Source organism: Bufo bufo, chromosome 2 (genome assembly GCF_905171765.1).
Source record: "Bufo bufo chromosome 2, aBufBuf1.1, whole genome shotgun sequence".
Taxonomy (NCBI): Eukaryota; Metazoa; Chordata; class Amphibia; order Anura; family Bufonidae; genus Bufo; species Bufo bufo.
The window spans coordinates 352,961,500-352,986,789 of record NC_053390.1 but is presented as its reverse complement, the minus strand read 5'-3'; the positions used below and the strand labels follow the sequence as shown (position 1 = coordinate 352,986,789).

General features: G+C 45.1%; 1 protein-coding gene across 1 annotated transcript in view; it reads right to left on the bottom strand.

Annotated features, from left to right (window-relative positions):
* LOC120989179 (cytochrome P450 2J6-like) overlaps positions 1–10,295 on the bottom strand; it is a 103,698-nt gene extending 93,403 nt beyond the window's left edge. Inside the window, exons 1-2 of the mRNA XM_040417104.1 lie at positions 10,069–10,295; positions 9,730–9,892 (exon numbers count right to left, since the gene is read on the bottom strand). Coding sequence (XP_040273038.1) covers positions 9,730–9,892; positions 10,069–10,239 — 334 coding nt within the window. The 5' untranslated portion in view covers positions 10,240–10,295. The remainder of the gene's footprint in view (positions 1–9,729; positions 9,893–10,068) is intronic.
* Between the last annotated feature and the right edge of the window lie 14,995 nt (positions 10,296–25,290).

The following is a 25,290-nucleotide window of genomic DNA, read 5'->3' as shown; positions in this document are numbered from 1 at the left end:
CACATGGGGGGGCCCTCTCTTATATACTGGCACATGGGGGGCACTATGGAGGAGGAGGAGCACTATGGGGACCCTATTTTATATACTAGCACACATGGGGGGCACTATTGAGGGGGAGGAGCAAGATGGAGGCTCTATCTTATATACTGGCACACATGGGGGCACTATGGAGAAGGAAGGGAGCACTATGGGGGCATCTACTGGTGACCCTATCTTATATACTGGCACACATGGGGTCCACTATGGAGAATGGGGGAATAGGAGCACTATTGGGGTCATTATATAGGTGCATTATACTGGCACACATTATGGGGGCATTTTATACTGGCACATTGTCAGGGACCATGGGGACAAGGGAAGGCGCACTTTTGTTGCACAATATAGGAGTATTTTATACTGGCGAAAATTATAGGGCACTATAGGCACCTTGGCTCAACTGGGGGCACTAACAGGGTCTTTTGGGCACGCAGTAGGGGGCATTGGCACACATTATGAGGATACTATGGGGACATTGGCTCTACAGGGGGCTAGTGCCCCTGTAGAGGAGGTATTTTTTTTACACATTATAAAGACAATTATTACTACCCGGGGCTTTATAGTGGGCTTTATTACAGTTGAGGGACTATGAGGGCCTTGAATACTAGTATGAGCACTATGGGAGGATTATTACTTCTGGGACACAGTGGGAACAATATTACTGTAGGGGCACTATTACTACTACATGTTGTGTGGTAGATAATTATTTCTATTGGTGGGACTTTGGGGAGCACTGTTACTTTGGTGGGCACACTGGCACGGTATCAGCTTAGCACAATTATTTTTGGGGAACATTATGTTTACACTATTATTGTCAGGGACACTGTTTCCTGGGCGCAGTTATTTTTTAGGACACTGTGTGGCAATAATTATTGAAGGGAAACTATCTGTGTGTAACTAGTATAGGGAACACAGCAGGTACAATATTAGAGGTGGTAGGATGGGGTGTTCAGAAGGTGGGAGGATGATGGAAAACTAGGAAACTAAGATGTCTGTCTGTTAAACTCTGCAGAGAGAAGAGATGGCTGAAATAAATCATCATGGCGGTGTGGTCTGAAAGGAGAAGATGAGGACAGAGAACATCTACATCAAAGGAGAAGCCACTGGATGGAAGAGGTACAGTGGATATAAAAAGTCTACACACCCCTGTTAAAATGTCAGTGACCTATAAACTGTACAACTGAATTGAAAAACAAACTGAAATCTTTTAGGTAGAGGGAAGAAAAAATATAAAAATAAAATAATATGGTTGCATAAGTGTGCACACCCTTAAACTAATACTTTGTTGAAGCACCTTTTCATTTTATTACAGCACTCAGTCTTTTTGGGTATGAGGCTATCAGCATGGCACATTTTGACTTGGCAAGATTTGCCCACTCTTCTTTGCAAAAACACTCCAAATCTGTCAGATTGCGAGGGCATCTCCTGTGCACAGCCCTCTTCAGATCACCCCACAGATTTTCAATCGGATTCAGGCCTGGGCTCTGGCTGGGCCATTCCAAAACTTTATTGGATGGATGCTTTGGGTCGTTGTCATGCCGAAAGATAATGTTCCTCTTCATGTTCAGCTTTCTAGCAGAAGCCTGAAGGTTTTGTGCCAATATTGACTGGTATTTAGAACTGTTCATAATTCTCTCTAGCTTAACTAAGGCCACAGTTCCAGCTGAAGAAAAACAGCCCCAAAGCATGATGCTGCCACCACCATGCTTCACTGTGGATATGTGCAGTGTACTCAAGTTGTGCGTAGTAGGTGTTTCTGAGTGTAGTAGTGCAATATACACTAACCTGGTACAGCTGACTCTCTGCAAGGGCAGGTATAGGTAGGAATAGTTCGTGACGCCAGTGCCAAGTAAACGGTGGCACGCCGTTTGCGGATGCAGGAAATAATTTGAGGAAACGCGGTGTTAAACAGAACTTCAACTTTAGTAGGTTGCAGGCAGAGACAATATTGGAAACGCAGTTCCTCAGCATACAGTCGATTTTGCAATTCGGTCGATGCAGGCAATTCAGTACAGCAGGGTAATTACAGAGTGTAAAACGCAGGATTCTCAGCACAGGAGCTAGCACTCTAATTCTGTCTGATCCTGGAATGTAGCAATTCTTCACCAAGGCCCATTAACCTAATACTGGCTTTATATCCTTGATTATGGCTTTCATAAGTACCTCCTCTGTTTCCTCAATACCTCTGGCTCCTCTGATATTTGCCTCAGTCTCTCCTAGCTTCTGAATGGTTCCTCAGGCTAAGGTATTCCTGCTTCAGCATGTAGGAATTCAGGAGGGAATCTTCTCCTGAACAGCAGGCTTCAGGCCTGGACTTGTCTCAGACATTGTCTAATCTCCCACTGTAGATTACAGACACTAGACTCCGTCTGCTTTGCACTTCCCTGTCTGGCCTTATATAAACTAGGGCTCTCTAGCTCCCTCTATGGACTAGAACCTGTAATAACACCCCTAGCAGGCCTGTGCATGCAAGTTTCAATGACAGGGAAATACACACAGTACATTACATTTTATAAAACTGACATACAACAACTTTCCATAATTAAGAAGGGACAACAGCACACCAAGTGACCTTTGGTAGTAACGGGTATTACAACTCCCGTATACTACATACCCCACTGCTTTAAGCTGAGTACGACCTCGTACTCCATCCTGGGTCTCCCAACTGGAATCTCTACCTGAAATAGAAAAAGAGACATGCAGGCATACATACATGTAATTCATCTGCATTTATATTGACATCAGGTCCAATTGGCAAAAATGAAGTGTGGTGACAAGGGGCGTCGTTCTCTTCTCTCAGGATAGTGAATGGAACGGGGGCGCTGACCTGGCACAGCGTAACATTATAACCAGGATAGTCCATGACAATGAATAAGTCCATGATAAAACAGTAGAAAACGGTATAAAAGTTCTTGGAGGCTCAAATAACAAACATGAGTCCGTACCCAGGTTATTTCTCATTAAATCACAGAGGCTCTCGTGCGGTGGAGTCCATCTCTGGGCACAATACTTTTAAAAGCGTAAGAATCTCGGAGGCTCAGGTCCTTTTGAGTCTGTCTCCGGGCACGGTTCCTTAGTAACAGGTTGCACAATAAAATGACAGCAGGAAAAGTGCTGTAAAACCCCTTATCAACCTGAAAAGGGGGTGAAGGGTAAAAGGTGCAACAAAGGAACAGGCCACAACTTGGCGTGGGGTACCAAAGCAGGCAGGAGATCCTGGAAAACAAGCCTGGCCTTGCTGACTTTGTAATTTCAGTGGTCAACACCCACCACTGAGCCGTGGACAAACTGGCAGCCGCAACAAAGGACCAGCAACATAGGACTCCTGTCCTGGAAGGGTTAACATTAACTTCTTAGGAAATAAATCAAAGGCCTAGCAGGCTGATTACAGTGGCACATCATATCCACTTGGCTCCGCTGGCAAGTACCGTCTGTAGTATTCTTCTACAGGAGGATGTGCCCACATAACAGTGTCAGGGGGCAGCTGTAGGGTAAAGGGGCCCCTAATAGGTATAGGCCCCATAGGCCTAGGGGTGAACCCTCTGGTGGACCGTGCCGGCCCTGGCATGATCACTGCAGGGTGTGACGTGCTTGGCACCGCCGCAGCAAGCGGTCCGGTGCTCTGGGTGCAGCAATTTACGGCAATCGCGGGTCCGGTCTGGGGCACTGACGGAGCGGTGGCAACAGAAGGCGGTCGGCGGGTGGTGACAGGCACCCTTACCTCATCCTTCCTCGGCGGTGTCTGGATCCTGGCGGTGTAGGTCTTACGCAACTCCCGCAACTTCTCCTCCAGCCGGACGATCTGCTCACCAATACTCTCGGTGTCGGAGTCGCTGTTCTCTGCTGGCGCCTCCGGCGCAGGTACAGTCACCGCTGATGCAGACTCGGCCTCTTCAGGTTCTGGACTTGCCTCTGGTCTCCGTCCCATCCGGATGTTCTGGAAGGTAGCACTCAATCCTCTTTGCTGCTCCAGCTCAGATAGTGTCTTCTCCCGACGTGGCAGCTCGGGGGAAGGGTAGGGGCTCACCCATTTCTCCAACACGGTTGGCTGCCAGAAGACGTTCGGCCCAATGAAGGAGCTCCGCTCCTGGAAGGCGTGATGGGCCGGCTCTGGAGAGCGTTCCGGTTCTCGCTCGCAGCCAGAGTAGTCTTCTCCTTCTTCTGCCTCCCAATCCTCAGGTCCTCGCTTCGGACGGGTCACAGCAGTCGCATAGGGGCCTCGCAGGCTCTCGGCAGGGGTGTACTCCACTTCCTCTCCCTCGCGGAGGCTGTGCTGGTACGAAGGGAGGTAGTCTCTCTTGACAGACCTGCGATTCACATAGAGGTCTCTGCCAGTAAGATAGTCCTGAATAAACCCGTAGCCACGGGATTTGTCAAACGACAGCACCACTCCCTTTCTCCTTTCCAGGCGGGGTTGGGTGTGCGTATGTCTTTCATGTATGGTCTTGGTTAGCTCCTCATACACGATCTTAGTCTTAGTATTCCGCTTGATAGCGGCCTCTCGGATCTCCGCCATCAGGGAAGACCATTTGAACGATGGCTGAAAAAAGTCCCTCCATGAGCCATAGTAGGGCTCGGGTTCCTTCTCCCTGGTGCGGCAGGCGGGTTGCTCCGGTCCCGGAGCGTAGGCCGGTGGAGCCTCCTCTGGCTCTACACCGGTGTCAGTCAACATGTCAATTACAGGTGCGGACGCTGCAGCAACACTCTGCTCACAATCCAACATGCTCGATCCTACTGAGGAGAGCGATAGGGTCGCGTCAATTAAAGTAGCCAGCTCCTCCCACTGCACTGGGGGGCCGCCCCCCAGGTATCTCAATATAGGGAAGGCGGTGTCCATGCTGGCAGACATGCAAATGTCCAGATAAGCCGTGGCGCCTGCCCTTGACCTTCTTCCCGCCTTTTCCTCAGAAAGGCGCCAATTTTTCCCGCCTTTTCGGGATGAAGGTGACGCAGCAGTAAATTCAGCCAGCTCAGCGGCCATCTTTAGGTACAAACGCTGTCTGTTCACTGACAGCAAGCAGGAATGTTTAAAGTCCACAAAACCACAATCCAATGCGGCGATTTTCTTCCTCTGGGTAGCGCAACCCTGCACAGCGCTTTTTAGAGGTTTTTGGAACACTTTGGGTACTATTTTCAGTCCACAAAGTCCACTTTCATTAAACAGGAAAATTGTCACTTTGGTCACAGGGCACTTGTATAAGGCACAAAGTTCACGCTTCTTGCACTATAAAGCGTGCGTATCCTGTTCGTGACGCCAAAAGAGAAGTGCAGTGTACTCAAGTTGTGCGTAGTAGGTGTTTCTGAGTGTAGTAGTGCAATATACACTAACCTGGTACAGCTGACTCTCTGCAAGGGCAGGTATAGGTAGGAATAGTTCGTGACGCCAGTGCCAAGTAAACGGTGGCACGCCGTTTGCGGATGCAGGAAATAATTTGAGGAAACGCGGTGTTAAACAGAACTTCAACTTTAGTAGGTTGCAGGCAGAGACAATATTGGAAACGCAGTTCCTCAGCATACAGTCGATTTTGCAATTCGGTCGATGCAGGCAATTCAGTACAGCAGGGTAATTACAGAGTGTAAAACGCAGGATTCTCAGCACAGGAGCTAGCACTCTAATTCTGTCTGATCCTGGAATGTAGCAATTCTTCACCAAGGCCCATTAACCTAATACTGGCTTTATATCCTTGATTATGGCTTTCATAAGTACCTCCTCTGTTTCCTCAATACCTCTGGCTCCTCTGATATTTGCCTCAGTCTCTCCTAGCTTCTGAATGGTTCCTCAGGCTAAGGTATTCCTGCTTCAGCATGTAGGAATTCAGGAGGGAATCTTCTCCTGAACAGCAGGCTTCAGGCCTGGACTTGTCTCAGACATTGTCTAATCTCCCACTGTAGATTACAGACACTAGACTCCGTCTGCTTTGCACTTCCCTGTCTGGCCTTATATAAACTAGGGCTCTCTAGCTCCCTCTATGGACTAGAACCTGTAATAACACCCCTAGCAGGCCTGTGCATGCAAGTTTCAATGACAGGGAAATACACACAGTACATTACATTTTATAAAACTGACATACAACAACTTTCCATAATTAAGAAGGGACAACAGCACACCAAGTGACCTTTGGTAGTAACGGGTATTACAACTCCCGTATACTACATATGGTGTTCTTTTGGTGTTGTGCAGTGTTGTTTTTGCGCCAAATATATCTTTTGGAATTATGGCCAAAAAGTTCAACCTTGGTTTCATCAGACCATAACACCTTTTCCCACATGCTTTTGGGAGACTTCAGATGTGTTTTTGCAAAATGTAGCCTGACTTGGATGTTTTTCTTCGTAAGAAAAGGCTTTTGTCTTGCCACTCTACCCCCATAGCCCAGACATATGAAGAATATGGGAGATTGTTGTCACATGTACCACACAGCCAATACTTGCCAGATATTCCTGCAGCTCCTTTAATGTTGCTGTAGGCCTCTTGGTAGCCTCCCAGACCAGTTTTCTTCTCGTCTTTTCATCAATTTTAGAGGGACGTCCAGTTCTTGGTAATGTCACTGTTGTGCTATATTTTCTCCACTTGATGATGAGTTCCATGGTATATCTAATGCCTTGGAAGTTCTTTTGTACCCTTCTCCTGACTGATACCTTTTAACAATGAGATCCCTCTGATGCTTTGGAAGCTCTCTGTGGACCATGGCTTTTTCTGTGGGATGCGACTAAGAAAATTTCAGGAAAGACCAACTAGAGCAGCTGAACTTTATTTGGGGTTAATCAGAGGCACTTTAAATGATGGCAGGTGTATGCTGACTCCTATTTAACATGATTTTGAATGTGATTGCTTAATTCTGAACACAGCTACATCCCCAGTTATAAACGATATATATGCAACCACATTATTTTAGTTGTTTTTGTTTTCTTCCCTCCACCTAAAAGATTTTAGTTTGTTTTTCAATTGAGTGGTACAGTTTATAGGTCACATTAAAGGTGGAGAAAGTTCTGAAATGATTTATCTTTGTCTCATTTTTTATATCACAGGAACCTGACATTTTAACAGGGGTGTGTAGACTTTTTATATCCACTGTATGTTGACCTGTATTAGGCTACCTTCACATCTGAGTTAGTGATTCTGGCAGGCTCTTCCAGCAGAGAACAGCTTGCTGGAATGCTCCATCAGAATCACTGATGCATGCCTGAGTTTGTGTCCGGCCAATTCCTTGCATTCTCTGCCGGATCAGGTGGCTGGAGCGTATGTTTTGTATTGCTATATTGCTATAAGAAGTTATGTTAGGACGGAATAGGTTACGTTGAGAATTTGGCTTGGGGGGAAGGGGGGGGGGGGGGGGTGTCACATACTTTGCACAGGGGCCCTCTGCTGTATGTGTCTGCCACTGCCAATGGAAATGGGGAAATCCATTTGAATATTAGACATGATTTAATTTGTGTATTGTTTGTTTTCATTGTATATTGGTTTTGTTTTTGATGTTGAACCCCCCTCATTTAACCCCTCAGATGTTGTTTGCAGAATCTGTGAGGTCTGACAGAGAAAATTTGTATTTTTTTCAAAGGTTTTTATTTTTATTAAAAGTAGTTAGTAAAATAAAAAAGCTGTTTAAGTTTGGTACTGCCATATTCGGATTGAGACGCAGAATAAGGGCTCATCCACACGACCATATGTATTTTGCGGTCCGCAAAAAATACGGATGTTGTTCATGTGCATTCCGTATTTTGCGGAACGGAACAGCTGGCCCTAATAGAACAGTCCTATTCTTGTCTGTAATGCGGAAAATAATAGGACATGTTCTATTTTTTTGCGGAACGGAAACACGGATTTACGGAAACGGAATGTACACGGAGTAACTTCTGTTTTTTTTTGCGGACCCATTAAAATGAATGGTTCTGCATGCGGTCCGCAAAAGAAACAGACATAGAAAGAAAATAAGTTCGTGTGCATGAGCCCTAAGGACATTATGTAATTTTTAGAGTACAGTGAATGTCATGATGTCAAAACCCTTGTCGGAATTCTGTTTTGTTTTTTCAATTTAACCCCACAAATAATTTTTTCCCATTTTCCAATAACAGACAAGACAAATTAAATGGTGCCCAAAAAAATACAACTTATCCTGCAAAAAATGATCCCTCATATGGCTATATGAACGGAAAATTATAACTACTGGAACGTGTGGAGAAAAAAATAAAAATGCAAAACCAGAAACTGACCCGTTACTTAAGGGCTTAAACTAAACATAACAGTATAACAACAGTCCAAAAACAGTCCACTGGTGTACACAGATCAACATGCCATACAGTCAATGAGGCCATGCTAAGAATAGTTTCTCTGATATTATAGCCATGCCACCCAAACTAATTGAAATACATGAAATTTAGAATGACTTATAGCTATAATGTGTTCGTACATACAAGTAAGGTCTATTAAAGAAATCATCTCCTTCAAGGTAAGTACTGAGTTGGTCTTCCAATAACGAGCAATTGCAATTTTAGAAATAGTTAAGATCTTGGAAGATAAAAGATACAGTTTTCTTTTTTTAAGATTTTCTTTTCTTGAAGAGTTGAGGTGATGAGGTGAGTTGAGGCAGATGTTGTGTGAGGAGTTGTAGCGTGGCAGTGGATAAGTCTGCATATAAGGAAATCTGATGGTATGGTTCCAGTAGACCTTTCAACTTTCTAGCTGCCTTCAATAAATAATTTTTAACTGGATAAAAGTCGATGCAAGCTATTAAGGTTCTTTCAGGTAAGAGGGCTTAGGCAGTCAATGGAACCTTTCTATAGTTAATACTGTATCAGATGAGATTGCGCCACAGACTAAGGGATCCCCCGAAAATTCACATTATTTCGGTGGGACCTGTCTTCAAGGTCTGCCAATTTCACCTTCATTTGATTTACTTCTGACTCGAGGCCATAATGAGCGTCTATTACCGTTTCCCCCATAAACCGTCTCTTCCGTTTGTTAGAGAGACATAAGCAGGGGGTGCACTAACCTTGTTAGATTTGATTGTAAGGATCTGCGCAGAGCTGTTAACATAGCTTTTATGGTAGCTTCTGTATCCCCATTATCAGAGGAAGGGATATCCTCTGCTGCTGTGGAACCGCCTGGTACAGTTTCATCAACTGGGGTATGCAGGGAAGTAGTTTCAGGTTGTATGCGCTTTTTGTGCTTTACAGGGCTGCAGAGGAGGGGGAAAAGGTGCACTGCTTGCAGACAGTGGGGAGTAAGTTGTTTAGTAAGCTTTTAATTGATTGTGATTAAAACAGTGGTGGCGAACCTATGGCACGGGTGCCAGAGGCAGCACTCGGAGCCCTCTCTGTGGGCACCTGCACCCTGGAAAAAGTCTATGGTTTACCAATATGCCTTAGAATTTTCTTGCCATTCATCAGAGCAGGGCGCACTATGAACAGCACAAGCAGGGCACTGAATGTAGGCAGGTTATTATAGATAAATGATAAAGTACATTAGAGATATACTATTGGACTGTAGTATTCAGGTTAAATTTCCGTGTTGCAGTTTGGGCACTCGGTCTCTAAAAGGTTTGCTATCACTGGATTAAAAGTTCCATTTTAATTAATCTGCTAACTAGTGATGTGTGTTTAATTGGCATATACATGTACCTGTTTAGTATCAACCTATGTTTGGTATGCTTGGTACGCTTTCTCAGTCAGCTCTTGACATGTAACAAGAGATCCTACCTTTTCCATTTGACATGTCTTTCATGAGGTTGGAAACTGGACGTCCAGACAGCTCTTCTGAGTGAGAGACAATTGCATTCTTCACAGCCTTGTATCCCTGTAGCACTATGACAGGTGTCTCACCAATCCAGACAGTATATATATTCCCATAAAGTTTAGACACCTGTGAAAAAGTTGTACTAATGAAGCCCAAAAAGTTCTTACATTCGTATGCATCACACTATATAAAACCATTGGTCCACTATGAAAACAAATGTGCTTATAGGTTAACTCTTTGTTGGCCACATACTGTATAATAAAATTACATTAAATGTGATGTAAATATATATTAAACAGTACCTTACTGAATGTTTCTGGATTCATATTGAAGCACAGGGTCCAAAGATTTCCAATTATTGGTAATGGAGATGGTCCAGGAGGGAGACTTCTTGCCATCCATATTATTTTTAAGTACTTGCCAAAAAAGAGGAAGAAGACAAATACTAACAGGAGCTGTTGAATAAACCACATAGTCTATATTCAGAGAGCCCACCCCAGTGATCTGACACGTTTTTGCTCTGGCCAGTTTCTCCTCAAGCTTGTTGGACTTTTTATACTGCCACGTTGATTTTTCCCATTATCAATGATTAACATAGTTTTGTACTGGAAGATCTTTAAACTATCATGAACTGTGTTTTATCCATAAAGTCTATAGCACAGGTATTGACCATGTTGTAAGTATGGATGCAAATAAAACTTGTTCACAACATCTACTAGGTAAAAGTAATTTTGGATTCAATATCTAAGTCTCGAGTTTGGTAGATTATTCACTCAATCCCCGCAACTCCTTTTGAGAAATGGGGTGACACTGATGGAAGAAAACATTACCTTCTTCCTCTTCTTTGTGCAATCACCAGAATGTGTTGGTTGCAATGGCACTTTCTTATCAAAAGCTCAAATAAAAAAAACAACAACCTTAGGCTACTTTTCCACTCTAGTTTTGGCTTTCCGTTTGTGAGATCCGTTCAGAGCTCTCACAAGCAGTCTAAAACAGATCAGTTTTGCCCTAATGCATTCTGAATGTAAAAGGATCCGCTCAGAATGCATCAGTTCGCCTCTGTTCCGTCTCCATTATGCTTTGGAGGTGGACACCAAAACGCTGCTTGCAGCGTTTTTATTGTCCGTTTGACACATAATATAGGTCAATGGGTACGGATCCGTTTTCCATGACACAATCTGGCTGTCACGATAGGTAGGTAAATAACCAAACACAGGAAAACAAACAGAACAAATGACTAGGCCCAAAAGCTAGGGAGAAAAGGGTCACCTCCTAGCGATCCCTAAAAGTTTTTCCTAAACTGCTGTGCCCATGTGCATACCCTAATGGTGGATATGCACATGCCCTCGTGCCTAAACCTATACACCCTGGGCAAACCCTAAGCTGTAGGGAAAAGGGAGGAGGCAACCTGCTTCTTCAAACCCGGAGTAAGCAAGCGTCTCCCTAGAGGCCTAGATAAAAGACACAATTGGAAATAATGGAGAGGACTTATCTAGAGCAGAGCTGTAGCAGACGATCCACCACACATGCAGAGCTCACAGGAAAGAACTATAACCCGCACAGGCCACTGGGGGAAGGAGGGATAAATAGCCTCAATAACAATCAAACCCAGTACACCTGAGGGAAGGTGGATTCAGCTCAAACCCAAACCAAAACAAACAGAAAAGTCAGACATGTGCAGCCAGTCTGACAGACCTCCGCACATTCACAGGGCAAGGCGTGACAGTACCCCCCTTTCTTCGGGTGACCTCCGGACACCCCAGACCAACTTTTTCTGGGTGTGCCCTGTAAAAGGCCCTCACAGGCGGCTAGCACTAACATCAGTAGCCGGAACCCACTGTAACGGTCATGTCCACACACACACAGGGGGAAGGATAGTGACCACTGCGCTCCACCCTCACCCCTGGCCCTGCCTACTTGCCTCACGAGTCCTGATGACAGGGGACAACTGGATGACAGTCCCTAACTTAGGATATGTGCAGGGAAGACAGACAAGACAAAATACGGAACATGAACGGACCGGGTCAGAACCAAGAGCGCTACGCAGTACAAAGGGTTAAGCAAAGAATGGTCAGGAGAAGCCGGGGTCGAATACCAGGAGAGTAGAGAAGTACAAGAGGAGTCCTAAGAGAGTAGTCAGGTGGGAGCCGAGGTCACAATACCAGGACGGATGCGCAGTACAGGAGGAGCAGGCAAAAGGATCGTCAGGGAACGGAATCAGGTGAGTATTCAGTAGTCCAACAAATAGCCAGGAACCTAGAAATTAACAGGCAACCTGTGGCTAGCAGGCTGCCTGTATTTATAGTGGGGAGTGAGGGTCATGTGACGTGGCCAGCGTCACATGACCGACAGACCAACCAGTTGAGCACCGAGTGATCAGTCTAAAGGCAGACTTAGGAGCAGGGAGCCACCCAGCAGTAAAGCCGCCCTGGGAATGAGGTCAAACACAGATCCTCATTCCCAAAGCTAAGCAACAGTTCTGCGGGCAATGGGGGACCGAGTGCACCTTCGGAACCCCGTTACAGTACCCCCCCTTTTACGAGGGGCCACCGGACCCAAGACTTCAGGCGATGGCTTTTCAGGGTGTTCTAAATGAAATTTACGAACCAGTCTAGGAGCATGAACCTCCCTGGCAGGTACCCAAGATCTCTCTTCAAGTCCATACCCCTTCCAGTGAATCAGGTACTGCAAGGAGTTACGCACCTTCCTGACATCCACTATTTTAGACACGACATACTCGACAGGATCATTAACAAGAATCGGCGGAGGTGAGGCTTTCGATGGTACTACCGGTTCAAAATATTTTTTAAGTAGAGATTTATGGAACACATTATGAATGTGGAATGACTCGGGCAGCTCCAACCTAAATGATACCGGGTTAATCACCTCCGTGATCTTATATGGTCCAATAAAACGAGGAGCAAATTTTCTAGAAGCTACCTTGAGAGATAGATTCTTGGAGGACAACCATACTTTATCCCCAACCTGAAAGTTCACCCCCCTTGAACGTCTCCTATCGGCCTTGAGTTTTTGAGAACTTTGAGCCTTTTCTAGGTTCGATTGAACCCGGGCCCAAACTGTGCACAGTTCGGAGGAGAGTTTATCAGCTTCAGAGTTAGAGGAGGAGACGGACGACCCAGAATGAAAAGAGAGATGAAAACCATGGTTACAAAAGAAAGGGGAGACCCCAGCAGAAGAATTGACACGGTTATTCAAAGCAAATTCAGCCAACGGAAGGAATTTGACCCATAATTGCTGGTCATCAGCAACATACAACCTCAGGAATTGTTCCACAGACTGATTAAGGCGTTTAGTCTGCCCATTACTCTCAGGATGGTAGGCGGAAGAAAAAGACAACAAAATTTTACATCTTTGACAGAAGGCCCTCCAGAATTTGGACACAAACTGCACACCCCTGTCCGAAACAATATTTTCCGGGATGCCATGTAAACGAACAATCTCTCTCACAAAAATAGACACCAGAGTTTTAGCATTCGGAAGTTTAGACAGGGGAATGAAATGAACCATCTTGCTAAACCTATCGACCACTACCCAAACCACAGTCTTACCCTCTGCCAGCGGTAGGTCAGTTATAAAGTCCATCGAGATATGGGACCAGGGTCCTACTGGGAATGGGTATGGGTCGTAGGTTACCAGCAGGGCGAGTCCCAGGTGTCTTAGACCTGGCACAAACCTCACAGGCTGACACGTAGGACTTGACATCCCTGGTCAGAGTGGGCCACCAATAAGATCTAGAAACCAGATCCTTAGTGCCCTCAACACCCGGATGTCCACAAAAGGCAGAATCGTGACACTCACCCAACAGCTGGAGACGAAATTGTACGGGAACAAACAACTTATCTGTTAGGATGGATGCCGGTGCCAGATGTTGTTCAGCCGTAATGCGAGCCGAGATATCCTGGGTTAGAGCCGCTAAGATGTTTGCTGGTAGGATGGATTCAGGCGGCGTCTCAGTGGGTTGAAAAGCATGGAAGCTCCGAGATAATGCCTTCACATTTTTACTTCCCGGCCTGAACGTAATGGAGAAATCAAAACGGGTAAAAAACAGAGCCCATCGGGCTTGTCAGGGATTCAACCTCTTAGCGGACTCGAGAAACATTAGGTTTTTATGATCAGTGACAACAGTTACTCGATGCCTTGCCCCCTCCAAAAAATTTCTCCACTCCTCAAATGCCCATTTAATAGCCAGCAGCTCCCTATTCCCTATGTCGTAGTTTCTCTCCGTGGGAGAGAATTTCCTAGAGAAGAAGGCACACGGTCTCAGGTTAGTGAGGCTAGCAGGACCTTGTGAAAGGACTGCTCCTGCGCCATCCTCGGACGCATCCACCTCCACAATAAAGGGTCTCTCCTGATCAGGCTGGATCAGAATGGGAGCGCTACTAAATGCCTTTTTTAATGTTTCAAATGAAGAAATGGCCTTGGTAGACCAATTCTCCAAATCCGCCCCTTTCTTAGTAAGGTCGGTCAATGGCTTAGCAATTACAGAAAAATTCATGATAAATTTACAGTAGTAATTAGTGAAACCCAAAAACCGTTGTAAAGCCTTTAAGGATGAAGGCCTTACCCATTCCTTAATTGCTAAAACCTTACCAGGATCCATCTTAAAGGCGTGAGGAGTCAAAACATGCCCTAGAAACAGTATCTCCTGTACACCAAAGACACATTTCTCTTGCTTAGCGGATAGCTGGTTTTCCCTCAACACCTCTAATACTTTTCTTTTTTTCTTTTTTTATAATAATATTTTATTTTGTTTTCAAAATGAAATCACAAAAAAGAGAAAGGGAGAGGGATTACAATATATCAAGGAGAGGTCCTGAGGAGAGGTCATGGGAGCCGGAGGAGAACATCCTGGACCGCAGTCTCATCCGCAAGTTCTTCGGTACCAAAAAGGGAGGGAGACCAAAGGGGGGGGGGGGGGTACTGTTACACTGAGCGCTCCGGGTCCCCTGCTGGCCTCGGAGCGCTCACAGCGTATGCCCCCAGGCAGCACTCCAGCGTCTCGGCGTGTGCGTCCTCGCTCTCTAGGGCGCGCGCGCGCCGGGACTTTTAGATTCAAAGGACCAGTGCACCAGTGATTGGTGCCTGGTCCAAAGGGGTTATTAAGGGTTAAGGTTGTGAGAGGCAGTGCTGACTTAATTAGGCTGCACCTGTGCACTGCCCATTTATACCTTCTCCTCCCACAGCCTTCTGCCGGATCTTTGTGCCTTGTGCCTCAGAGAAAGCGTTCCCTACGATGTTAGTTTGCCTTACCTGTTGCCGTACCCGTTGCTACCGTCCACTCGCCTTTGAACCTTTGCCGCCTGCCCTGACCGCTGCTACGTCCGACTACGCTCTTACCTTCTCCCTGTGTACCACGCCTTATCAGCTGCCAGAGAGGTCGAGTTGTTACTAGGGGACACGACCTGGTAGTTACCGCCGCGGCAAATCCATCCCGCCTTGCGGCGGGCTCTGGTGAAGTCCAGTAACTGCTTAGAACCGGTCCTCTAGTACAACCCGCGCAATCGCCTCTCTGGTCCAGAGGATTCACTACCTGTCCTGCCGGTTCGTGACAGTGTGATTGCTTATTTCTGAACACAGCTACATCCCCAGTTATAAGAGGGTGTGCACACTTATGCAACCACATTATTTTAGTTTTTTTTTGTTTTCTTCCCTCCACCTAAAAGATTTCAGTTTGTTTTTCAATTGAGTTGTACAGTTTATAGGTCACATTAAAGGTGGAAAAAGTTCTGAAATGATTTATCTTTGTCTAATTTTTTTACAGCACAGAAACCTGACATTTTAACAGGGGTGTGTAGACTTTTTATATCCACTATATGTAGGGGGCACAGCAAAAATGTGGATGAAGGTGCTCTGATCAGATGAGACCAAAGGTGAACTTTTTGGCCCAAATGCAAAATGCTATGTGTGGCGGAAAACTAACACTGCACATCACCCTGAACACACCATCCCCACCGTAAACATGGCGGCAGCATCATGCTGTGAGGATGCTTTTCTTCAGCAGGGATAGGTAAGCTGGTCAGAGTTGATGGGAAGATGGATGGAGCTAAATACAGGGCAATCCTGGAGGAAAACCTGAAAGAGGCTGCAAAAGACTTGAGACTGGGCAGAGGTTCATCTTCTAGCAGGATAATGACCTTAAACATACAGCCAGAGCTACAATGGAATGGTTTAGTTCACAGCATATTCATGTGTCAGAATTTGTCGTCAAAGTCGTCAAAGTCCAGACCTAAATCCCATTGAGAATCTGTGGCAAGACTTGAAAATTGCAGTTCACAGACACCCTCCATCCAATGACTGAGCTTGGGCTATTTTGAAAAAGAATGGGCAAAAATTTCTGCCTCTGGATGTGTAAAGCTGGTAAAGACATACCCCAAAAGACTTGCAGCTGTAATTGCAGTGAAAGGTGGTCCTACAAAGTATTGACTGAGGGGGGCTGAATACAAATGCATGCCACCGTTTCCAGATTTCTATTAAAAATTTCGAAAACCATGCATCATATTGACTTAAAGGGGTTTTCCGGGATTTTGATAATGATGAGTTATGCTCCAGTTAACCTAAAAATTGGTATACAACACCTTCTAGTCTCCTAAGACTCATGTTTTTTTCTAAGAAGCTTCTCCCTGCTCCGGTTCTATTTCACAATCATATCAACAATAGTGAAGATCTGTAAGCAAGAAGTACTTATTTTGTATCACAGGATAGTAGTTTCAAATCGCATATAAAATACCACTTTGTATCAATGTGTGACCCACAGTGTTCCAGTTCACTTTAAGAAGTGTCAGTTAGTGGAAAAAAAATGAAGAGGTGGTGATCCAATAAAAAACATAAACCAAAAAGGTGGATTTATAGATTAGGCACACTCAACTCAATGGCAAATGTACAGTTCAGTTTGAAACCATGTTTGGTGCAGTTAAATTATTACAGAGTGTGCAGTATTTTTGAAAAAAGTAGGGAACCCTGTATAATGATAAAATTGATTGCGTAGGAAAAATTTGTGTCATAGATGATGAACATGGAACCCCCAGTGTGATACCACCCCTTCAGGACCCTGCAATTTTTCACGTGTCACTTTATGTGGTGATAACTTTAAAACGCTTTTACTTAAACAGGATATTCTGAGATTGTTTTCTCGTCACATTTTGTACTTCATGACAGTGGTAAAATTACCCAAAATTTGGAAACATTTGCAATTTTCAAAATTTCTATTACTCTACTTTTAAAACAGATAGTGATACCTCCTAAAATAGTTATTACTTTACATTTCCCATATGTCTACTACATGTTTGGATAATTTTGGCATTATGACATTTTCTTTTTTTGGGACGTTAGAAGGCTCCAAAACCCACTTTTTAGGCCTCTTGCAGACAAAGGTAGGTGCCCTGTTGACGTATTGCGCACCGCATATGTGGATCTGCAATACACGGGCACCATTACGTGTGCATTCCGCATCATGGATGCGGACCCATTGTCTTGAATGTGTCTGAAAATCCGGAGATGCGGAGCGGAATCAAGGAACGGAACAGTACAGAAGCACTACAGAGTGCTTCTGTGATGTTCCATTCCGTGTTTCCGTTCCACAAAAAGATAGAACTTGTTCTATCATCTTGCGAAACGGACGAATCACGGACCCCATTCAAGTGAATGGGTCTGCGATCTGCATGCCTACAGCCCTCAAGGTATTCAAAACTCATTTTAAAAACTTTGTTAACCCTTTAGGTGTTCCACAAGAATTAAAAGAAAATGTTGATTAAATTTCCGAATTTAACTTTTTTGGCAGATTTTCTATTTTAATCCATTTTTTCCAGTAACAAAGCAAGGGTTAACAGCCAAACAAAACTCAATATTTATTATCCTGATTCTTTAGTTTACAGAAACACCCCATATGTGGTCGCAAACTATTGTACCCGCACACTGGAGGGCGCAGAAGGAAAGGTACACCATATGGTTTTTGGAAGGCAGATTTCACTGGGATAATTTTAATTTGCTATGTCACATATGAAGCCCCCCTGATGCACCCCTAGAGTAGAAACTCCAAAAAAGTGACCCCATTTTGGAAACTACGAAATAAGGTGTCAGTTTTGTTGGTACTATTTTAGGGTACATATTATTTTTGGTTGCTCTATATTGCACTATTTGTGAGGCAAGGTAACAAAAAAAAGCTGTTTTGGCCCTTTTTTTTTTACAATGTTCATCTGACAGGTTAGATCATGTGCTATTTTTGTAGAGTAGGTTGTTACGGACGCAACAATACTAAATATGACTTTTTTTGGTTGTTTGTTTCAGTTTTTTTGAAAAAAATATTTTTTAGTGTCTTCATATTCTGAAAGCCATATTTTTTTTTATTTTTTGGGCGACTGTCTTATGTAGGTACTCCTTTTTTTAGATATGAGATGACGGTTTGATTAGTACTATTTTAGGGCGCATATGACTTTTTGATCGCTTGGTATTACACTTTTTGTAATGTAAGGTGACAAAAATGGCTTTTTTGACACAGTTTTTTTTTTTTTTTTTACGGTGTTCATCTGAGGGGTAAGGTCATGTGATATTTTTATACAGCAGGTTGTTACAGACGTGGTAATACCTAATATGTATACCGTATTTTTCGCTTTATAAGACGCACCTCCCCCCCCCAATAGTGGGGGGAAAGTGGCCATGCATCTTATAAAGCGAGACATAATAGGTGAGCGTGGTGGCATGACGTGAACAGGGGTGTGCCGCGCTCTCCACCCTACCCGCCCACCTCTCCTGCTTGTCCGTGGGTCTGTGCCGCTTGTGATGCCTGGACGGTGGCTTGGTTCTGTCTCTGCCCCTGGCTGCTGTCCCCTGTGTCTGCTCCTAGCCCCGGGACATCTGCAGTTACGATCCTCCCAGGGCTCGCTCCAGTCTTCCTGAGCCATCTACATACACCCAGACCACACTTTCCTCTGGAAGGCTTGCCCATCTCCATGGGAACCTCCCAGGGCTAAAGTGTAGTGTCGGATCGGAGGTTTACGATTGCACAAACGCGATCCTACACCTCGAACTAAGGGCCTATATATTTCTTATTATTATAGATTTCACATCCCCAATCATTTCACCATGGTATCCTATTATAATATGACATATTATATGCATAGTGAGTACTGCAGATAAGCCATTATTGCTAGTTTAGCAAAGCAGCACTGCTAGGGGCTGCTGCATACACTTTATATGTGATGGCTGGGCTGCTATTACTGGGGCCCAATGTAATGGGGTCAGATCCCCCATAGCAGAGTCATCCACAGATCCCCCAATAAGTATCCTCCACAAATCCCCCTATAATACTGTCCTCCACAGATCCCCATAACAGTGTCCTCCACAGATCCCCATAACAGTGTCCTCCACAGATCACCCAATAAGTGTCCTCCACAGATCCCCCATAACAGTGGGCAAACCACAGACCTCCCATTAGTTCAAAACCCACCAAAAGCACACCATTTAGTTCAAAATATTTAATTTTATTAATCTCATCCACAAAAACCTAGGTGCATCTTATCATCAGGTGCGTCTTATAAAGCGAAAAATACGGTACTTTTTTATTTAAGTTTTCTACAATAAATGCATTTTTGAAACAAACAAAAAAATCACGTTTTAGTGTTTCCATATTCTGAGAGCCATAGGTATTTTTTTTTTTTTGGGCGATTGTTTTAGGTAGGGTCTCATTTTTTGCAGGATGAGATGACGGTTTGATTAGTACTATTTTGGGGTGCATATGCTATTTTGATGGCTTGGTGTTGCACTTTTTGTAATGTAGGGTGACAAAAAATTGTTGTTTTAGCACAGTTTTTATTTTATTTTTTCTACAGCATTCAGGTGAGGGGGTGGATCATGTGATATTTTTATAGAGCTGGTCATAATGGACACAACAATACCCAATATGTCTGTTTTTCTCTTTTTTTTTTTTACAATTTTATGTTTTATTTTGAGAAGGGGGCTTTTTTTTTATTACTTGAAACTTTATTTTTGTTTATTATGAAAAACACTTTTTTTTTACTTTTTATTTTTGTCTCACTCTGGGACTTCAACTTTTGGGGTCGGATGCCCTCTGCAATGCATTACAATACAACCTGTATTGTAAAGCATTGGCTGTCAGCTTGTATGTTGACAGCCTGCCTGTGAGACCCATTCTCTCTAAGATAGCTCTCCCAGGAATGATGCCACCTGCTGTTGAACCAGGCACATTACATATGAACAATTGCATAAAGATATTAGGAATGCACATTGTGGAGGACCTGAACAAAATACATAAGATTATGTTTTGTTAGCCCATTAGAGATAGTAGCAGGGTGCAGGAGTGGTAATAAAACAAACCTGGGATTGTTAACAAGCCTGAAAGTCAGTATTCAATATTGCAATAATGCACAAGATGAAAAAACTCAGCTAAACTTTTAGGAAATATCATGAACCGGGGTGTTCTATCACTACACCGATATTTGTGTTACACCTTGTCCTCATACTGTTTATCACTTTGCTAATAAATGCGGCTCTATCTAAACACAGTTGAACTTTTAACTCTCTAAAAAGTACTTTCACAATTATAAACTCAGCTAACCTTAGCTTAGCACTGTGCATATGAGATTGTACAAGCACCTTTAAAGTATGACTAAACTTATGTGAACTATGCCTAAAGCTGGCCATACACATTAGATTTCTGTCCGCTGAACTCACTGATTTTGGCAGGCCTGGCCATCCAATTTGTATAGAGACTTCTAAACTTACCCTCGACGGCAGGTTTCAATCTAGTAACATAGTAACATAGTACATAAGGCCGAAAAAAGACATTTGTCCATCCAGTTCAGCCTGTCATCCTTCAAGTTGATCCAGAGGAAGGCAAAAAACAACAACTTTGAGGTAGAAGCCAATTATCCCCACTTTAGGGGAATAGAAAATTCCTTCCCGACTCCAATCAGGCAATCAGAATAACTCCCTGGATCAACGACCCCTGTCTAGTAGCTATAGCCTGTAATATTATTACGCTCCAGAAATACATCCAGGCCCCTCTTGAAATCCTTTATTGTTTTCACCATCACCACCTCCTCAGGCAGAGAGTTCCATAGTCTCACTGCTCTTACCGTAAAGAATCCTTTTCTATGTTTGTGTACAAACCTTCTTTCCTCCAGATGCAGAGGATGTCCCCTCGTCACAGTCACAGTCCTGGGGATAAATAGATGATGGGATAGATCTCTGTACTGACCCCTGATATATTTACACATAGTAATTAGATCTCCCCTCAGTTGTCTTTTTTCAAAAGTGAATAACCCTAATTTTGATAATCTTTCAGGGTACTGTAGTTTCCCAATTCCAGTTATTACTTTAGTTGCCCTCCTCTGGACCCTTTCCAGCTCTGCTATGTTTGCCTTGTTCACAGGAGCCCAGAACTGTACACTGTCGTTGATCCAGGGAGTTATTCTGATTGCCTCATTGGAGTCGGGAAGGAATTTTTTCCCTCTTAAGTGAGGAAAATTGGCTTCTACCTCACAGTTTTTTTGCCTTTCTCTGGATCAACTTGCAGGATAACAGGCCAAACTGGATGGACAAATGTCTTTTTTCGGCCTTATATACTATGTTACAATGTTACAGCTGTTTGTTCAACTCTACCCACAAGTGTTCGATTGGGTTGAGGTCTGGGGACTGTGGGGGCCAATCCAGCGCCTCTACTTCATTATCACTGAAGAATTCCTTTTCATACCCATAGTACTCGAGTGTTCGAAATAACTAGTCTTGTAGAATACTGACATACAGCTCAGCATTGAGACCAGCATCGATCCTGGTCAAGTATCCAACACCTTTGGCTGTGAAATAACCCCATATCATCAGGCTTCCTCCACCAAACTTGACAGTTCCATCAATTACCAACCATCAGAGCCCTGTCTATTGACTTTTGTCCCATCGCTCCAAAGCACCCGTTTCTACTGTTCACTGTTTTTTGCAAATTCGACGCTTCTTATGACAATATTAAAGCCAAGGCTTTTTCACCTTTTTTCGTGTCACCACTAGAGTTGAGCGAACACCAGGATGTTCGGGTTCGAGAAGTTCGGCCGAACTTCCCTGAAATGTTCGGGTTCGGGATCCGAACCCGACCCGAACTTCGTCCCGAACCCAAACCCCATTGAAGTCAATGGGGACCTTTTGGGCACTAAAAAGGCTGTAAAACAGCCCAGGAAAGAGCTAGAGGGCTGCAAAAGGCCGCAACATGTAGGTAAATCCCCTGCAAACAAATGTGGATAGGGAAATGAATTAAAATAAAAATTAAAAAAATAAATATTAACCAATATCAATTGGACAGAGGTCCCATAGTAGAGAATCTGGCTTCACGTCAGCAGAGAATCAGTCTCTTCATGCGATAGCAAAGAATCTGGCTTCATGTCAGCAGAGAATCAGTCTCTTCATGCCATAGCAGAGAATCTGGCTTCATGTCAGCACAGAATCAGTCTTCATGTCATAGCAGAGAATCAGGCTTCACGTCACCCACCACTGGAACAGGCCACTGTCACATATTTAGGCCCAGGCACCCAGACAGAGGAGAGAGGTCCCTTAACAGAGAATCTGGCCTTATGTCAGCACAGAATCAGCCTTCATGTCATAGCAGAGAATCAGGCTTCACGTCACCCACCACTGGAACAGGCCACTGTCACACATTTAGGCCCCGGCACCCAGACAGAGGAGAGAGGTCCCGTAACAGAGAATCTGGCCTTATGTCAGCACAGAATCAGTCTTCATGTCATAGCAGAGAATCAGGCTTCACGTCACCCACCACTGGAACAGGCCACTGTCACACATTTAGGCCCCGGCACCCAGGCAGAGGAGAGAGGTCGCGTAACAGAGAATCTGGCTTCATGTCAGCACAGAATCAGTCTTCATGTCATAGCAGAGAATCAGGCTTCACCTCACCCACCACTGGAAGAGGCCACTGTCACATATTTAGGCCCAGGCACCCAGGCAGAGGAGAGAGGTCGCGTAACAGAGAATCTGGCCTTATGTCAGCACAGAATCAGTCTTCATGTCATAGCAGAGAATCAGGCTTCACGTCACCCACCACTGGAACAGGCCACTGTCACATATTTAGGCCCCGGAACCCAGGCAGAGGAGAGAGGTCGCGTAACAGAGAATCTGGCTTCATGTCAGCACAGAATCAGTCTTCATGTCATAGCAGAGAATCAGGCTTCACGTCACCCACCACTGGAACAGGCCACTGTCACATATTTAGGCCCCGGCACCCAGGCAGAGGAGAGAGGTCGCGTAACAGAGAATCTGGCCTTATGTCAGCACAGAATCAGTCTTCATGTCATAGCAGAGAATCAGGCTTCACGTCACCCACCACTGGAAGAGGCCACTGTCACATATTTAGGCCCCGGCACCCAGACAGAGGAGAGAGGTCCCGTAACAGAGAATCTGGCCTTATGTCAGCACAGAATCAGTCTTCATGTCATAGCAGAGAATCAGGCTTCACGTCACCCACCACTGGAACAGGCCACTGTCACACATTTAGGCCCCGGCACCCAGACAGAGGAGAGAGGTCCCGTAACAGAGAATCTGGCCTTATGTCAGCACAGAATCAGTCTTCATGTCATAGCAGAGAATCAGACTTCACGTCACCCACCACTGAAACAGGCCACTGTCACACATTTAGGCCCCGGCACCCAGACAGAGGAGAGAGGTCCCGTAACAGAGAATCTGGCCTTATGTCAGCACAGAATCACTCTTCATGTCATAGCAGAGAATCAGGCTTCACGTCACCCACCACTGGAACAGACCACTGTCACACATTTAGGCCCCGGCACCCAGACAGAGAAGAGAGGTCCCGTAACAGAGAATCTGGCCTTATGTCAGCACAGAATCAGTCTTCATGTCATAGCAGAGAATCAGGCTTCACGTCACCCACCACTGGAAGAGGCCACTGTCACATATTTAGGCCCAGGCACCCAGGCAGAGGAGAGAGGTCGCGTAACAGAGAATCTGGCCTTATGTCAGCACAGAATCAGTCTTCATGTCATAGCAGAGAATCAGGCTTCACGTCACCCACCACTGGAACAGGCCACTGTCACATATTTAGGCCCCGGCACCCAGGCAGAGGAGAGAGGTCGCGTAAAAGAGAATCTGGCTTCATGTAAGCACAGAATCAGTCTTCATGTCATAGCAGAGAATCAGGCTTCACGTCACCCACCACTGGAACAGGCCACTGTCACATATTTAGGCCCAGGCACCCAGGCAGAGGAGAGAGGTCGCGTAACAGAGAATCTGGCTTCATGTCAGCACAGAATCAGTCTTCATGTCATAGCAGAGAATCAGGCTTCACGTCACCCACCACTGGAAGAGGCCACTGTCACATATTTAGGCCCAGGCACCCAGTCAGAGGAGAGAGGTCGCGTAACAGAGAATCTGGCCTTATGTCAGCACAGAATCAGTCTTCATGTCATAGCAGAGAATCAGGCTTCACGTCACCCACCACTGGAACAGGCCACTGTCACATATTTAGGCCCAGGCACCCAGGCAGAGGAGAGAGGTCGCGTAACAGAGAATCTGGCTTCATGTCAGCACAGAATCAGTCTTCATGTCATAGCAGAGAATCAGGCTTCAGGTCACCCACCACTGGAACAGGCCACTGTCACACATTTAGGCCCCGGCACCCAGACAGAGGAGAGGTTCATTCAACTTTGGGTTGCCCCGCAATATAATGGTAAAATGAAAATAAAAATAGGATTGAATGAGGAAGTGCCCTGGAGTAGAATAATATATTGTTAAGGGGAGGTAGTTAATATCTAATCTGCACAAGGAATGGACAGCTCCTGTGGGATCCATGCCTGGTTCATTTTTATGAACGTCAGCTTGTCCACATTGGCTGTAGACAGGCGGCTGCGTTTGTCTGTAATGACGCCCCCTGCCGTGCTGAATACACGTTCAGACAAAACGCTGGCCGCCGGGCAGGCCAGCACCTCCAAGGCATAAAAGGCTAGCTCTGGCCACGTGGACAATTTGGAGACCCAGAAGTTGAATGGGGCTGAACCATCAGTCAGTACGTGGAGGGGTGTGCACAGGTACTGTTCCACCATGTTAGTGAAATGTTGCCTCCTGCTAACACGTTCCGTATCAGGTGGTGGTGCAGTTAGCTGTGGCGTGGTGACAAAACTTTTCCACATCTCTGCCATGCTAACCCTGCCCTCAGAGGAGCTGTCCGTGACACAGCTGCGTTGGCGACCTCTTGCTCCTCCTCTGCCTTCGCCTTGGGCTTCCACTGGTTCCCCTGTGACATTTGGGAATTCTCTCAGTAGCGCGTCTACCAACATGCGCTTGTACTCGCGCATCTTCCTATCATGCTCCAGTGTAGGAAGTAAGGTGGGCACATTGTCTTTGTACCGGGGATCCAGCAGGCTGGCAACCCAGTAGTCCGCACACGTTAAAATGTGGGCAACTCTGCTGTCGTTGCGCAGGCACTGCAGCATGTAGTCGCTCATGTGTGCCAGGCTGCCCAGAGGTAAGGGCAAGCT